The 15727-nt window shown below is 48.1% G+C and overlaps 1 protein-coding gene across 4 annotated transcripts in view; it reads left to right on the forward strand.

Annotated features, from left to right (window-relative positions):
• The window catches only part of BICDL1 (BICD family like cargo adaptor 1), a 94752-nt gene that overhangs the window by 66446 nt on the left and 12579 nt on the right, over window positions 1-15727 (forward strand). For 2 of the 4 annotated variants that reach the window (XM_060118758.1, XM_060118759.1), the window contains exons 3-6: window positions 554-670; window positions 3848-3994; window positions 9497-9676; window positions 10262-10480. In XM_060118758.1, coding sequence (XP_059974741.1) covers window positions 554-670; window positions 3848-3994; window positions 9497-9676; window positions 10262-10480 — 663 coding nt within the window. Of the gene's footprint in view, window positions 1-553; window positions 671-3847; window positions 3995-9496; window positions 9677-10261; window positions 10481-11596; window positions 11741-15727 lie in introns of all 4 variants that reach the window. The other 2 variants (XM_060118762.1, XM_060118761.1) reach the window with 2 other exon arrangements.

Consider the following 15727-nt stretch of genomic DNA (forward strand, 5'->3'; position numbering starts at 1 on the left):
CAGCCAGCACTCCACAGAGAATCGAAAGTTTCTTGAGGAATGAACAGAAAAAGTCTCAACAGACATGACAGGGTATTTTGAATAGTACCCATGTTGACTGGAAGTAAGAAATACAGACAGAGATGATTTGCCTGGGCCCCACTAAGGAAATGCATGGGAGAAATAAAGGAATTTCTAAGGTATTAGGTATATTGGTCTTATTCTTCCATGTAAAATACTGAGAATGTCTTGCAATTTAGATGTTTGCTGAGCTTCTGCTATGTGCAGAATCATAATGATGATAACTAACATTTGAGAACTTACAAGTTTCTAGGCCTGTTTCCTCTGATCAGCAAAGTGGTCTTAGACCTAGACAGAGTCATTCATGGTGGAGGTAGGGATAGGGGTTAGTCTTGTTTGGGTGTGAGGGAACAAAGGGACCAGGGATGGGAGACCAGTTTCTCATCGTGTACTTGTAGAATAGAGTTGCAAAGAGATGCTTGAGAAATGAAAGGCAAATCAGGCCTCTTTTGTACAACCTCTAAATCAGCTCTATGGTCTCTTCTGCTTGCAGGCATCAGAAGTTGAGAGACAGCTATCCATGCAAGTCCATGCCCTCAGAGAAGACTTTCGGGAGAAAAACTCATCAACCAACCAGCACATCATCCGACTCGAAAGCCTTCAGGCCGAGGTGAGCCTCCCCGTGCAGCAGTGCTTGGATGGAAGTACTTTTCTCATTGGAGGTGCCGTGCCAGGTCTTTTAGACAAGGAGCCCTCTGAACAAAAACCTGCTCTATCTAAAATCTCTAGGGAGACATATCTGTAAGAAACTGAATGGGGAACACTTGACCTTGTTCCTCCGGGTAGCCTGTTGTCTAGAAAAATAAGGTTGCTCAGAGTTACTGCTGAGTGTGTTGAAATTATGAATGCCCTACTTTTTACTGAATATGTTGATCCCTCAAAGAACATCCATGCCAATCCTAAGTAGAAGATTGGAAAGGGAATCCTCCCTTCCTCCATTCCATTTGGGCCCAGTTCAGTCCATCTTAATAGGGCCTATTATTTTCACCTATAAACTGAGAGTAATAGAAGTGTCTACTTCATAGGGTTGTTGTGAGGATATGGTGGGTTAATACTTGGAAAGCACTGTGTGTGGTGTTTGGAAGAAAGTAATGTTATTAAAAGTATATGAGATTGCAGTCAGGGTCTATGGCCTGAGTGGGCCAGAGGGGGAAAAAAAGTAGCACTCAGGGGACAATACTTTGAGAATCCAGTTGTGGGGAGGAGAGGGGAGGGGTCATATCACCAGCCCAAATGGGGGCTCTCTCCTGAGGAGGCTTCCACCTAATCTGCTCCCAGGACCCCTCAACCAAGTGTCCGAACAGCAGCCCTTTGGCTGAGTCACGCTTTGAGGGACGGTCTAGCGCCACATGATCGTGCACCCCAACTGTGGTGAAGGAACCAGCCAGCGTGGTCAGGCCCAAGAGGCCCAGATGGCTGCTCTCCTGCTTCATAAATGACATGAAGATTTTTTCCTAAAGTCTGTCAATATCTTCTCTTTTCTCCTGGCTCTCACTCCCTTCCTTCTTCCCTTCCCTTGGGATTCCTACTGGTATTGAGCAGCAGGTTCTTGAAGTAAGTAGTTTGTGCTGGTGGGTTTGGCATGCCTGTCTGTGACGGTTTGTATGCATGATGTGCTGTTCAACCACCTCTGCCAAAGTCTGACTCCATCGAGTTGCCTGTTTTCCTTTCCCCACCACCCCCAATTCACTGTTGCTAGACCCTCATGACACAGGGTCTTTCCCAGGAATATTTATGGCCAGATTTGGTCCCAAGTTTCAGGGTGTGTAGGATGGGGTGAGGGAGTTGGCTCCCTAATGCCAATTCCTTGCTTCATCCAATAACACTGCTACTTTTAAAAGCCAAGCTATGAAATTGTTTATTTCAAATAAGTTACTTCACATAGAGCTGAACTGCTAAGTTTTTTTAAGGGGTGGGGCTGTGTATCAGAACCATATTACCTCATGACTTCACTGAGTGGAACTTGGGAAACAAAGGCGATCCATGGGAAGGAAAATGTAAAGGTCAGAGGGTATTTAAACGAAAACCAACTAGAGTAAGAATTCCCTTCATGTGGGTAACGCTGCTTCACAAAAGGGCCTGCTCCTTTCGGTCCCTTACCCAGGTGCACACTTGAGAGACAGTGTTTCTTTGTTTGGCCAGATACCTGATCCCTCTGGACAAAGGCCACATACTTCATTTCCCCAGGACAGCATCCTATCTGATGGGTGGGTGGCCAGGGAAGATCTGTGCCCTATGAACAGAATTCAGAGAGTGAGAACAGCCAAAAAGCAGGGGGAAGGTAAAGATTTCAGAGGGCTTGGGACAAGTTAGACATTCATTTCCAAATCTCCCTGGGAAACAGTCTGAGGTTGGTCCTTTTAGTGAATTGTTGTCATGCTAGACTAGAGAGCGTGGAGAACATCTTAAACACAACAGGAGAATATTCACAAGAAACTGGTTGAGAGATCAGTCTAGCAGGGAACTGATAAATGGGAGGAGCTGGGGGACCTGCAGGACTCCAAAAGTTCCCAAGGCCACTAGCAATTGAAGGGATTTGGGAAGGCTTCCCATAGCACCTGAGCAGGGCAGGGTTCTTGGGCTGAAGCATCGCTGGCCTTGGGGAGTGCTAGGCAGCTTCTTACCCAGCATCTCTTTCCTCTTTTCCTCTGCTTTCTCACTGAAACGGAAGAGACAAGACAGACCTTTCTAAAAAAAGGTCTGTGGGCTTCCCTGGTGGCGCAGTGGTTGGGAGTCCGCCTGCCGATGCAGGGGACACGGGTTCGTGCCCCAGTCCGGGAAGATCCCACATGCCGTGCAGTGGCTAGGCCCGTGAGCCATGGCCGCTGAGCCTGTGCATCCGGAGCCTGTGCTCCGCAACGGGAGAGGCCACAACAGTGAGAGGCCCGTGTACTGCAAAAAAAAAAAAAAAAAAAAAAGTCTGTATCTTTCTTGAGACTAGCTAGATACTCAGTGTACAAACATATCAACCTGTTTAATAAAAAGAGAAAAATTGCTTCTATTCACAAATTTCTTGCTCAAGCAAAAGACACTTTAAGTAAAATCAGTTATTTACTTGTGTCCATGTCGTGTTCCTTCCCAGGACACGGGCTGATGCAGGCGCTGCTCTGTTTTCTGTATCCTTCTGGCTCCCCCATTAACCCAGGGTCTGGACCATGACTCAAGAGCCAGACCTGCCAGCAGTGGGGGAAGGACAAAGGAGAGACATAGAATATGAGAATACAGTGGCTCCAGAGGCTGTCTTGGGCATTTTCTTGTGCTCATGACTTGAGAAAGAAGAATGGTCCTGCAGATTAGGTTCCACTGCCCCATAAACTGTGGGGTTGAAGTAGAGTTGTAGGCAGGGGACTTCCCTGGTGGTCCAGTGGTTAAGACTCCGCGCTTCCACTGCAGGGGGCACAGGTTCGATCCCTGGTCAGGGAACTAAGATCCCACATGCCGTGCGGCAGGGCCAAAAAAAAGTTATAGGCAGCAAGGTGGGGCCCTCCTCTGTCTTATCTCTGGAATTTCCAGAGAGCACTAACCTTCCTTGCCTCTGCCTGGCACCCCACATTCCAGCTTCCCCAAAGTTCAACTCCTACTCCTTCCCAGACAGGTTTCCAAAGGGGAGGGGTTTTCGCCTCAGCTTAAGAGTTCACAGCTGTTCCTTCAGAGGTGGAGGCACCAGGCCCCTGCGCAGAGCACTTGGAGAGACACCTGCCTTCGTGTTCCGGGGCTGGTCCCTCCCTCCCTACTCATCAGCCCGGGTGTAACTCCACACCACCCTTGTGGCTCTCCACCCTTTCAGATCAAGATGCTGTCGGATCGGAAACGGGAGCTGGAGCACCGTCTCAGTGCCACCTTAGAGGAGAATGACCTGCTCCAAGGGACTGTGGAGGAGCTACAGGACCGGGTGCTGATCCTGGAGAGGCAGGGCCATGACAAAGACCTCCAGGTACTGGGGCAGAGAAGCAGTCACACAGGACCAGGGTCAGATCAAAGGAGTGCTTAGCTGCCCAGCCAAAGGGAAAGGCTGGGAGGCCAGTGCCACCACCGGGGTCAGGAGTGGGTAAAGCTGAGGTCTCTCCTTGGGCCCGGTTATGGTTCTCCTCAGGCTCTGCTAACTGGGCTGGTCTTTCTCTGCCGAGAACAAGCGTATTGCTACCACAGGTCATCCTTCCAATTTTTTCTGAGCCACTGGCCCCAGGAGCAGTTTCACTGAGTTCTTTCTGGGCTGTTAACATGACTGGAACACCAGGAGTGCTGTTCTGCCTCCTGGGGTTTGTGAAACCTGCCAGAGATTTCAGAGGGATCCTGTGACTCTGTGCTTGCCTCACAATGCTCTCTGCTGCTGCTTCCCCAGGCTGATGCATTTAGTTGGCTGGCACTGAACAGAAACCAAGAAGCTGCCCACTGAACACAGCAAGACTTATATCCTGATTCTGCCAGTTGTTAACAAAGGCACAGGCTGACCCCTCTATGAGCCTAATTAGCCTCTTTTTTCTTCCTAAATGAAATTGCTTCATGGCTATATTTGTACTTATTTGGGAACTGCCACCAGGCCTCAGCTGAATCCCAAAGCTCACACTTGACAGGAAACAACCCCCTAAACAAAAAGATAATCACTCAGCCTCCCCAGAAATAGAGTGTAGCATCTGCTGCCGAGAAAGCTTTGCTGTGCTAGCCTAGGACCACTGGGGCCGGTGGCTAAGAATGCGCTGCTTCCCCTTGGGTGTCCTCTGAGTGTGCCAGTGAGCGGAGTAAATTGCAATGGTGCCGTTCGTGTGGAAGTGGTCAGCCAAGTATACTCCAGCGCCAGGTGTGTCCCCACCCAAAGACCAGGCCTCAGAAGGCCCCACTGGGCTCAGCAGGTGGCTATTGAGGAAAGCCCTGGGTTGTGGGATAAGGAGACCTCTTAGGCTAAGGTCACTTGACACCATCAGTTAAACGGCCATCTGAGTAATTAACCTCTTTAAGGGCAAATTAACAGTTTTTCTCTCCCCATGCTTTTATACCTTCAGCTCAGAACTTTGTATAAAGTGGGGCCTCAGTAAATGTTGAATAGAAAATGATGCTGGCTAAAGCCTCACAGCAGTTTTCAAAATGGAAAGGAGTTTGCTCATATTTTAAGGTTGATGACGATAATAGCCATGAACATCTGTATGGCGCTTTACAGAGAACAGAGTGTTTTTGCATATATTCTAAAACTGGGGCTTAGAAAGATGAATCCTTTATCCTAAGAAGTATAGTAAGTCCTTGGTAGAATCCAGAAGAGGACCCTCCTACCTGCTTTACCTGGTGCTCAGTGATAGTTTCCAGTGTATCACTTGCCTCTGCAAGTCAGTGTTTCACCAGCATTTATTACCCCATCAAGCACTCTCCTGAGGGTTGCTGAGGTAGAGTATGGAGAGGAGAAGGAAAAGAAGTACAGAAAAATGGGAAAATGGCCCTGCCGAAAACAGACTCCTAGTCCAGCACAAATTCGCAAATGAAAAGTCCTTATTTCATATCAAGAATGGGAGACCTGGAGATGGGGAACAGCCAGGACCAGTGTGGACCATGCAGTGCCTGGCCAGCACAGTGGGCTGTGTGTTCTCTAGCAGCCAGAGTCCCCAGTCACACCATGTTCACATCCTCACCATCTGCACACTCGCTGTCTTCCGATTGGGCTTCTTCAAGAGTAAGAGCGTATCACTGGTGCAGGGCCTGCGTCAAGTCAGGGAGTTCCCACCTTGATTTGGAAAATCTGCATTTATGGGCTGAAGTCTCATCTTTCCAAACTATTCGTAATTTTTTTCCTTCTATTCATAGAAAACTCTCCTTAAGGTGTTGCTAATTAGTTCTATTGATGAAATGGCCTGTACTGATACAGAAATAGAAATTTCAGCTCACTCAGGGAGTAGGTGAATGGTCCTAAATCAGACTTGTAAAATGTAGAGCTAGTGGCCTTGGAATATACCTAATCCCATGATTTTAATCCTTTTCCTCAGACAAGGGATGAGAAGAAGGCTGAGCAGGCAGGGCAACAGGCCTGCCACAAGCAGAGTAACCCCCTTTAATCTGGTTCACTATGTTAACTGGGGTTCTGCTGTCAAACACAGATTTTTAAACCACTGATCAAATCCAACTCTGATTTTTTTTTCAGGCTGAGCAGGGATAAAAATTATTATTTATTGAGCACCCAGTAAATTTAAAAATCAGGCATTTTGCTGAACTCTTAATACCCAGTAAAGGATTTGTCCCTCTGAGGGCAACTTAACTGCCCTATCATACCAAGCTGAGCATCTTATAAATGTGTGCAGGGGCCTTGTCCCAATCAGTGGGTGACTTTCATCAGCAGAGAATACAGGCCCTGCTTACTGTAGGGACCCAGGAAGCAAATGACCTGGAGTCTAGACCTCACTCTGACTCCGGGTGTGTACCATTAGGGAAATCACTTAACATCACACCATCTCAGTTCTCGCAACATAAAATGGGGAGAGTGCCCCCACTTCTGCCAACTTTAAGGGCATGAGTATTGTAAGCTTGAACTTAGTATACTCTCCAATCACAAGACGTTTGGTGTCTTCCTTGTTCTTACATATAAATACATTTGGTTTCATCTTTGTTTTATAAAGGGTGATATTTCTTATGTTAGAGCATTCTTATATTTAATAGACTCTTCCTTGCTTTGGTTTGGTTTTTCTGAGTTTGTCTGTGGATCAATTAATGACCAGAGAGGGCAGACCTGTCCTGGTCTTTGTTCTTTTGCTGTTATAATTAATTAAGCACCTTTGAGTGTGCATGAGTAATTGAACTAATGTTGTCCAGTGACTAAGAACTTGTACTTGTCTGTGCTGAACTTCTCCTGCTGAGATGTATGTGGAGTTGTCTAGAAAATAATTGCAAAGCATTTTGTCAATTTAGTAAATGCCGTTTGTAATTGTGCCAAATGCTTCCTAGGCATATCTTTAAAAAAAACAAAACCTAATTTCTTCTTTCTGAGTTTCCTCAAAACCAAGGCTGGAGGAGTTCCCACTGGACCAGTAGGTACTGCTGATCCACTGGAACCATGCAGAGCGGGCTTGCCAATTCCTTTTTCATTCTCCGAGCAGCCAGCCTCCAAACTCTTCCTAGTTAAGGCACATCTAGACCACTGGTGCCATTAGCAAATGTTCTCTGATACTGGACCAGCAGAAGGGAGGCTCCCAGGGCACCAGAATGATTGGCTGCGGGCTCTGCAAGGCAGCTTGCCCCATTCATGAGAACCACAGAGCTCTGAGTTGCCCACTGCCCCTTAGTCTCTGCATCTCTGCAGGAGCCATCAGCCCACCTGGATGACAGTCTGGAAAAGACAATACAGTGTTCACTCTTTTTAATGAACAGGAATGACCCAGAAATGCTATTTTATAAAAGGATAAAATAATTAAATTTAAATCCCCAGAAGTTCTTCTCCCATCCTCACCCCCAAAAATATATATTAAAAGGAGGGTGGGCAGTCCACAAATACAAGAGTAGGAAACATTGCTCCTGTGCACGTGTAGTATATGGACATGTGCATAGCAGTTAGCAAACAGACTGATTCTGCAATTAGGGTCTGTTGTGCTAAAAGTAAGTGTAGTGATGGAGTATGTTAGTAAGAGTGTGGCATTTAGCAGCCACAGTAGAGTTTCCCCTTACATTCAGCAGTAACACCCTCACCAGGTAGCAGTGCCCTGTTTGGACTCCACAGGGAAGGAGCCACAGAGAACGTAGAGAAGGGTGAAGTAGTGGCAACGAAAGAGAGGGAAGGAGCCCTGGCCCGTAGGTCATGATGCCTGCATTGCTGTCCCCTCTTTACCACTGGTGTCGCTGTCCTCCTCTGAGCTTCTAGTGCTATGTAAGGCCCCTCCCAGGCCTAGGGCCTTATCTGTAAACCATGAGGTATGACACAAAGTAGGGAGAGACTGCTTTTCCCATGGGTTTGGGAACTCTTGGTATTACTGCCCAGATGTTATTCCAGATCCCACCCCTAGCTCCTTTCCAAACAACCCTTTTCCTCTTAATTTTTTCATTAAAGTACAACATGCATATAGTAAAGCATACAGATCATAAGTGGGTAGCCCATTGAAGTTTTATATATACCTGTGTGAACACCACCCATGTCAAGACATAGCCCATTATCAGCACCCACAAGTCTTCCTCCTGCCCCCTCCCAGTCAATACGCTGCCACTTCCTCAAAAGCAAACTTCTATTCTGACTTTCATCTCTTTTATCTCAATGAAATTTTGGAACTTTTTATAAATAGAATCATACATTATATATTGTTTTGTGTCTGGTTTTTGCTGAACATCATGTCTAAGAAATTCATCCATGTTGTGGCATAGAGTAGCAGTATATTCTTTTTTTCACTGCTGTGTAGTATTCCAGCATGTGAATATATCCATTCTATCTTTATTGGTGTTTAGATTGTTTCCCATCTGTGGCTTTTATGAATAATGCTGCTATGAACATCCTGTTTGTCTTTCATCTACATTTTCAGTCATTTATTACTGGGTCTGTACCTAAGAGTGGAACAGCTGGATCATAGGATAGAACAGCTGGATCATAGAATAGTAGAACAGATCTGTATTTCACTCATTAGAAACTGCCAAACAGTTTTCCACAGTGGTGGTTCATCTTCCATTTCCACCAGAAATGAGAGTCCCAGTTATTTTACATCCTCACCAGAACTTGATATTATTATTCTGTTACTATTATTTATTTTAGCCATTCTGGTGAGAGTCTAATGGTGCCTTACTTTGTATGCCTGTATGTTTGCGTGTTCAACATTTTATTCTGGAGAATTTCAGATGAACTCAAAAACAGAATAAGACAGTGACATCCCATGTAACCCATTGTCCAGCTCTACAAACCGTCCATTCCTGGCCAGTCCTGCCCTATCTTCATTACATCCATTTGCTCCCCTCTCATGTTATTTTGAAGTAAATCCCAGAATTGTTATAATTTCATCTGTAAATAAAGAATACCTCTAAATAAGAACGTAAAACAATATAACCACAGGACTAGTACACCTAGAAACTTCAGCAATATTTCCTTTAATATCATCAAATATCTAGTCAGTGTTCAAATTTTCAATTGTCTTATAAATGTCATTGTTTTTCACATTTTTCATTTGAATCAAGATACGAATTAAAATATGCCTACATGTGGCAGTTGGCTGATACGTTCTTAAGTCTCTTTTAATCTATAGGTTCCCCCTTTATCTTTTTTTTTTCTTGAAATTTATTTGTTGAAGAAACTGAGCTATTTGTCCTGTAGAACTTCCCAAATCTGGATTTTGTTGACTGCATCCCCTTAATGTAGTCTAGCCAGTTCTTCCCTCCTCTGTATTTTTCTGTAAACTGGTAGCAGGATCTAAAAGCATGATTGGGTTCAGGGTCAGTTTTTCTGTTTGGGTTCAGCCCGCCTCACCACCGTTTGCTGTCTCTCTGAAAGCTGCATCAGAGCCAGCTGGAGCTCCAGGAGGTACGGCTCTCCTACCGACAGCTGCAGGTGAAGGTGGAGGAGCTCACTGAGGAGAGGAGTCTGCAGAGCTCTGCAGCCACCAGCACGTCCCTCCTGTCTGAAATAGAGCAGAGCATGGAGGCCGAGGAGCTGGAGCAGGAGAGAGAGCAGGTGCTGGCATCGCCACCGCTGTGGCACGTGAGGTTGCCCAGGGATCCTGGGGCAGACCCTGGCCTTTGAGAGCCCGTCGGCCATCCCTGTCACCCCGTGCCTGCTGTTTAGCTTCAGCCTGGCAGGGGCCCGTGGTCTGCACTTGTGCAAGCCCCTAGGCCTGCTGGCTGGAGCTGTCACGAAGCAGTGCCTCTTAGGAAATGCTTGTTGACTAATATCAGCCTCATACCTCTTGTATTGACAGGGTTTTAGAACATTCGTGATCCATCCAATTAGCTTCTTTTCATACTACTCATAACCACTCATTCCCCCAATCATGCGCTGATTTCCACCAAAGTAACTGACTATATAAAGATGTGCTTTATGTGCAAATGGGAGGGGCTTGAGGACAGGGAAGATAAGAATTGGGACTCTGTATAGGTGTACTGGGCCCAGAATAAGTATCAGTATTTCTTGGGACAGGTGATTAAAAAAAAAAAAAAAACTTTCCCTATAACTAGTATCTTGGATTCATACACTAGAAGAAGATGGCTGGTGGCAGTCTTCTCTAGAATCCATAATCAGGAATAATTCTTTGTGGGGCAGCTGAGACTGCAGCTCTGGGAAGCCTACTGCCAGGTTCGCTATCTCTGCTCACACCTTCGAGGAAATGACAGCGCTGACTCGGCCGTCTCCACGGACTCCTCAATGGACGAGTCTTCAGAAACGTCGTCTGCCAAGGACGTACCAGCAGGCAGCTTGCGCACTGCTCTCAGCGAGCTCAAGAGACTGATACAGAGCATTGTGGATGGCATGGAGCCCACGGTAAGAGGCCAAGCTGAGAGCTCCTTGCTCCACAGAACCTGGCCGGTGGGAGGTTGAAACCAAATGCAGAGGGTGAGGTTAACCCTAGAACTGGAACCTTATAATGTCTGCAAGAATTTCTTCTGAGCCCTCGTCTGAGAGCACTGAACACTGGGGAGCAGGCAGAGGGCCCGATGCCGGGGATGGAAGACTCCAGAGTCCCTTCCTGCAGGCACAGGATGCAGAGGAGGCCTCCCTCCATGTGGTTACGTGCAGGCCTTGGGGACCTCGAGTGCGAGGGCTTTCCTGGGAGGCTTTGACTGTAGAAATTTGCATCCCGGTAAAAACTGCAAGTTACTTTTCTGTAGCCCCCTGGTCCTGGAGGTGGAGTTAGCTGTGAACAGGCAAACTTAAAAGATCTGAAGCTTCTCTGCTCGAAGGCTAGAAGTGAGCACAGAAAGTTGGGACGATCAACAACAAGGGCCTTTTAGAATTCCAGACGTGGCTCCTCTTGTGGAGGAGAGGAACATTCCCAAAGGCTTCCCAGGCACGCGGGCATTTCTTCCAGCTTCATGTCAGATTTCTGCCAGACTTACTCTCCATTCACCACCCCAGCTCTCGGGTTGTTGTTTTTCTTCAGGTTTCCTCCTCCTACAGAATGGTTGCATCTCTCTACCCATATGAGGTGAAGTGAGGTGAAAGGGTGGTTGTCCTTACCTGAACATGCTGTGTTGATTTGTGGGACGTACTGTCGTGTGGAGGCCGAGTCAGTGTGGGAAGGGGAGCTGTCAGAGTGAGGTGTCCTGTTGGCTCCACGCAATTTCCCTTCCCCGAAACCTGAAACAAAATACATGTCTACTTGTTGTTCGCACGTTGAAATGGAGCAAGAGAATCTCTCTCCTCTAACCCTCGATTTCTTCCCTCTTCTGCCTCTCTTTTTTCCCTCTCTCCCCCTCTCCTCCTCATCCCCCCACTATCTTGTGTTTCCCCAAACCGAACCATCTCTCTGCTCCCCTCCCCATTGCTCCCCTTTCCTCTTTCTCTCTCCCTTTTGCATCTCTCCCACTAACCATCTCTCCACTCCCCTCCACTCTCACCACCTCTCTGGTTGGCCGGCTCGCTCTCTTCTGCTGTCAGAGCTCCCGGAGAATTGATGATGACTCCTTAGAAGAACAAATAAGGCAGACCAGTGAGGATTCGAGAGCCCTAAGGGAACTCATGGAGGGAGAGAGGGGTAAACTGAGGCAAAGCCTAGAAGAGCTGCAGCGGCTCCACAGTCAGGTGAGCACCCCCATCCTCAGCCCAGCACAGGATATGCACGTGTCCCCAGCTCCCTCAGGACCCTTGTGAGTTTCCCTCACCCACGTCTCTTTGAGAAGCAGTTCTCCTCTGACAGATCCTCAGGGGCGGCGACCTAAAGTTGAGGTGAACTGGGTGTCTTCAAGAAAAGAAGCCTGGGACTTCCCTGGTGGTCCAGTGGTTAAGACTCCGCACTTCCATTGCAGGGGGCCCGGGTTCGATCCCTGGTCAGGGAACTAAGATCCCACATGCTGCGTGGCCACGAAGAAGACAGTCCTCTGGTTTAGGCCAAAGTGAAATTGTCAGGGATAAGAATAGCTTGACCCTCCATTTCCTCCAGCGACACACTGCCCTCTACAGAGCCCAAATAATTGGGTGGATTCTGGCAGTTTAAAGTGCCATAGCTCCCAGGACGCTTATGGATGGTTTTCCAGCAGCTTCTGAGCAGGGAAGTTTGCAAACCGAGGAACGATTGATCTTTGCAGGCCTGTTCTCCCTTTGTAAGTGCCGTCACCTCTGCCAGCCTGTTTTTCAGCTTTAGAGGCACTTACCGCTGCTCTCAGTGTTCCTCTCCTGTTTGATCATGATCTCATCTCTTAAGAACACTGGAGAAGGACATCTATATTCTGATCTGAAAAGTTTTAAAGGACTTAGGAGCAGCCCCACCCAAAAAGGAGCTTCTAAAATCTATCCTAGGAGATAAATAAGCGCCCTTCCCTTTGACTGGGGTCACGTGTGGAGGTTCTGCCCCACTTGTGGGGGACACCAGACAGGTACCATTTGAAACCTTGCCCCCTTCTTTCCTTGTCCAAAGCTAGTCATCCCTTCCTGCTACAGGAAGAGGTTGCTGAGAGATGGAATTTAAGCCTGGCTTTCACTTCAGTCAGTATTTCTTAAATTTAAAGGAACTTACAGAAATAAACTCCTGCCTTTTTGGGGTTGTACCCATTAGACTTTCTAGTATTATTCTCTTGGAAGATATTGCACCCCCAGCCATTATTTCTCTCTTCTTCTTGTGAGTGACCAGATAAGGACAGGAAGATGCTCCTGAAAGCTGTATTTTGTTCCTGGCCAACCCCTGGGAAGTAGGGTTGGGCAGCCAAAGACATTCTTGTGCCTAAAACCTAAGATCCTCAGGTGGTCGTTCGTTTGGCTGGGGCGGGGTGGGGGAGTGTCAGACCTTCCAAACTCGGAGAATAAAATGCAAGAGAAAGCAGATATAAAAGTTCTTTGGATTAATAAAAGTCGCTTTGTTGCTTCTCTGAATTAGAAAACTAGAAACCCAAGAGGGCATTATTTGGTTCAGAAACATTAGCAAGGTGGAGGTTGCTGAGAGTCTGCTATGGAACTATTTAGGAGGCCATCTCTACCAGGGAATTTTCCATAAAAGTTCAACTGATAACTGGTTTAGGTCAATTCCTGTGGATTCCCTTTCAAAAAAACCTCATCAAGCAGATGGTTACGCTTGGTCCCAAATAGGATATAGAATTGGGCCTCTGCCAGGGGTCATCTGTTCTTTAGTCAAAGCTGCAGACCTCCCAGCCAAGCCGTCCCTTGGGAGTAACATTGACCTCCCAGGGCAGTGGATGGGATGCGAGTTGAGTTGCCAGGACAGTGGAAATGGCAGACGTCATGGCGGGCAGAGGTGCCTAGTGCAGTTAGCTCAGCGCAAGCCTGTGCTGCCCTAGACCCCGAGAGGCGCTGGGTGGATGTGACAAGGCCCCTGCCCTCCAGGGCCTCTCTCTATCATGAGGGGAGTAGGCCAATTTTGTACCCTTTGGGGAGCAGGGCCCAGACAAGTGGCGTGTGACCGAGGTTCCAGCAAAAACGGATCCTAGACTGTGGTCTGACCTCGCCCATGATCCAGCCTGCACTCCCACTGCTTTCTTTTCTCTCCTGGAAACTAGGCCAGAGGTAAAAGGTATGGGGCCTGGAAGGTGAAGTGCCTGCAATACCCCACCCCCTCAGAGGCCTACCCAAATTTTAAAATAAAAGAGAGCCGAGGTTTAATTTAATTGATAATTACTTGTTTGAGGCAGAAACCCATAGCCAGACCTGAAGACTTGCCTCCTGCCCTCGTGATGGCCGTGGAGAGCTCCCTGCCCACCCACTCAGCCTTTTCTCCCCCATCCCTGCAGCTCTCCAGTGAGCACTGCGCGTGGGGTCTGGAGCTGCTGCCGGGAGCCAGGGAGGACCTGCAGAGCAATATGAAAAGTAGTTATTCTTGGCTCCTTGCCAATTCCCAGGCCAGTAAGCCAGGTCATGGGAGGCACAGTAAGAAACACAGTCCCCAACCCGGTCATTTGGCTCCTTTATGCTTGACTGAAGCACATGCCAGTTACTGCAGGGACATGGAAACTCTGGGGAGTGTGTGCTGGGAGCAGTTGAGGCCCTTACTAATGAGATCTCGGTGACGACTCCTCTAAAATCTCAGCAGGTTCTCTCTCCTCCATCCTCCTAGCCACTGTCCCATTTCAGACCTTCATTCTTTCACACCCTGCCTTTGGTGCTCACTTCCCAGCTGATTGCCTTACCCCAGCCCAGTCACCCTCCATATGATATGGATCCATCTTTCTGAAGCACAACTTGAACATGGGACACCGCTTGCACGTTCTAGATTGACTTCCCATCATCGAGTAATGGGAAGCCTCCAGCCCTCTTGGCACCACGGTCTGGCTGCATCCAGCCATCCACCCTCCATTCCTGTTGTTTCCATCTCACCTCCTTAGCTTTAGCAGAATTGAATGTAGGCTACAGACGGGCGTGGCACAGGCTGCCCTGTGTTCCCACATCTGGGTCTCTTCTCCCGCTCCCTCTACCTGGAAGACTCTCCCCCATCACCTGCACATACAGCCCTACTCACCCTTCAGGTTCCTGATCAGGTCTCACTTCCTCCTCAGAACTCTCTTGCTTCCCTTCCTCAGGGAGCCCCCTGGCCCTGCTTTGTCATGGTTACCCTCACTCCCATCTCACCCTCCCAGTCCAGCCTTAGACCCCCCGCAAGAACAAGCTCAAGGTCTGATGTACTTTTGTCTTCTCCTAAAGCGTCTAGTGCAGCACCTTTCTTAGAGCAGGCATGCAAATGATTGTCAGCCCTGGATATATGACTTCAGGATGTTTCCTTTGATGCTATTCAATCTCGAGGACACCCACCTTAATGGGGAAAAGTGGATTTAGGGGTGGCTGTAACGTAAGTCAGCAGATAAAAAAGCCCAGTGGGTCCTCATGACAGCTGTCAGCTGGAAGGTCTATGGGGGGGGGCACTTACACCCTGAGTGGGGCCCTTGATGTTATTTATTTTGTTTGATCCTCACAACAACTTGATGGTGGGGAATAGTTCTTTTTTTTTTTCTTTTTTTTGCGGTACGCGGGCCTCTCACTGTTGTGGCCTCTTCTGTTGCGGAGCACAGGCTCCGGACGCGCAGGCTCAGCGGCCATGCCTCACGGGCCTAGCCGCTCCGTGGCATGTGGGATCTTCCCGGACCGGGGCACGAACCTGCGTCCCCTGCATCGGCAGGCGGACTCTCAACCACTGCGCCACCAGGGAAGCCCGGAATAGTTCTTTTTCTTCCTGCTTTTTATGGAACTTATGTGCAGCTCAGAGAGGATAAGTCCTTTGTCACTCCTAAGCTGGCAGTCTCTACCTTGATCAGGTTTTCCAGGCCAAAGCAAAAAGTTCTTGTGGAGTTTTGTCTGGAGCATATTAAATGTTTGCATTTCCTGCCTAGCATGTAGTTCTATCTGTCACTCACTCAGCTGGCAGAACACCTGGCTGGCCCACAGCTGGCCTGAGGCCACGTCAGGGCTCATTTGGTCTGAGGAGGGCTGGCTGTTTCTTCCAGGTGCTTTCTGGGTCTTGAGGTCTGGCCTACCAGGCTGTGGAACCTGCTAAGAATAGGGTGAGGCTGGGCTTCTCACCTGTTGCCTCATCTGCCTCAAGGCTCATTGCACCTGCATGCCCTGGCCTGT

Source organism: Mesoplodon densirostris, chromosome 15, assembly GCF_025265405.1.
Source record: "Mesoplodon densirostris isolate mMesDen1 chromosome 15, mMesDen1 primary haplotype, whole genome shotgun sequence".
Classification (NCBI taxonomy): Eukaryota; Metazoa; Chordata; class Mammalia; order Artiodactyla; family Ziphiidae; genus Mesoplodon; species Mesoplodon densirostris.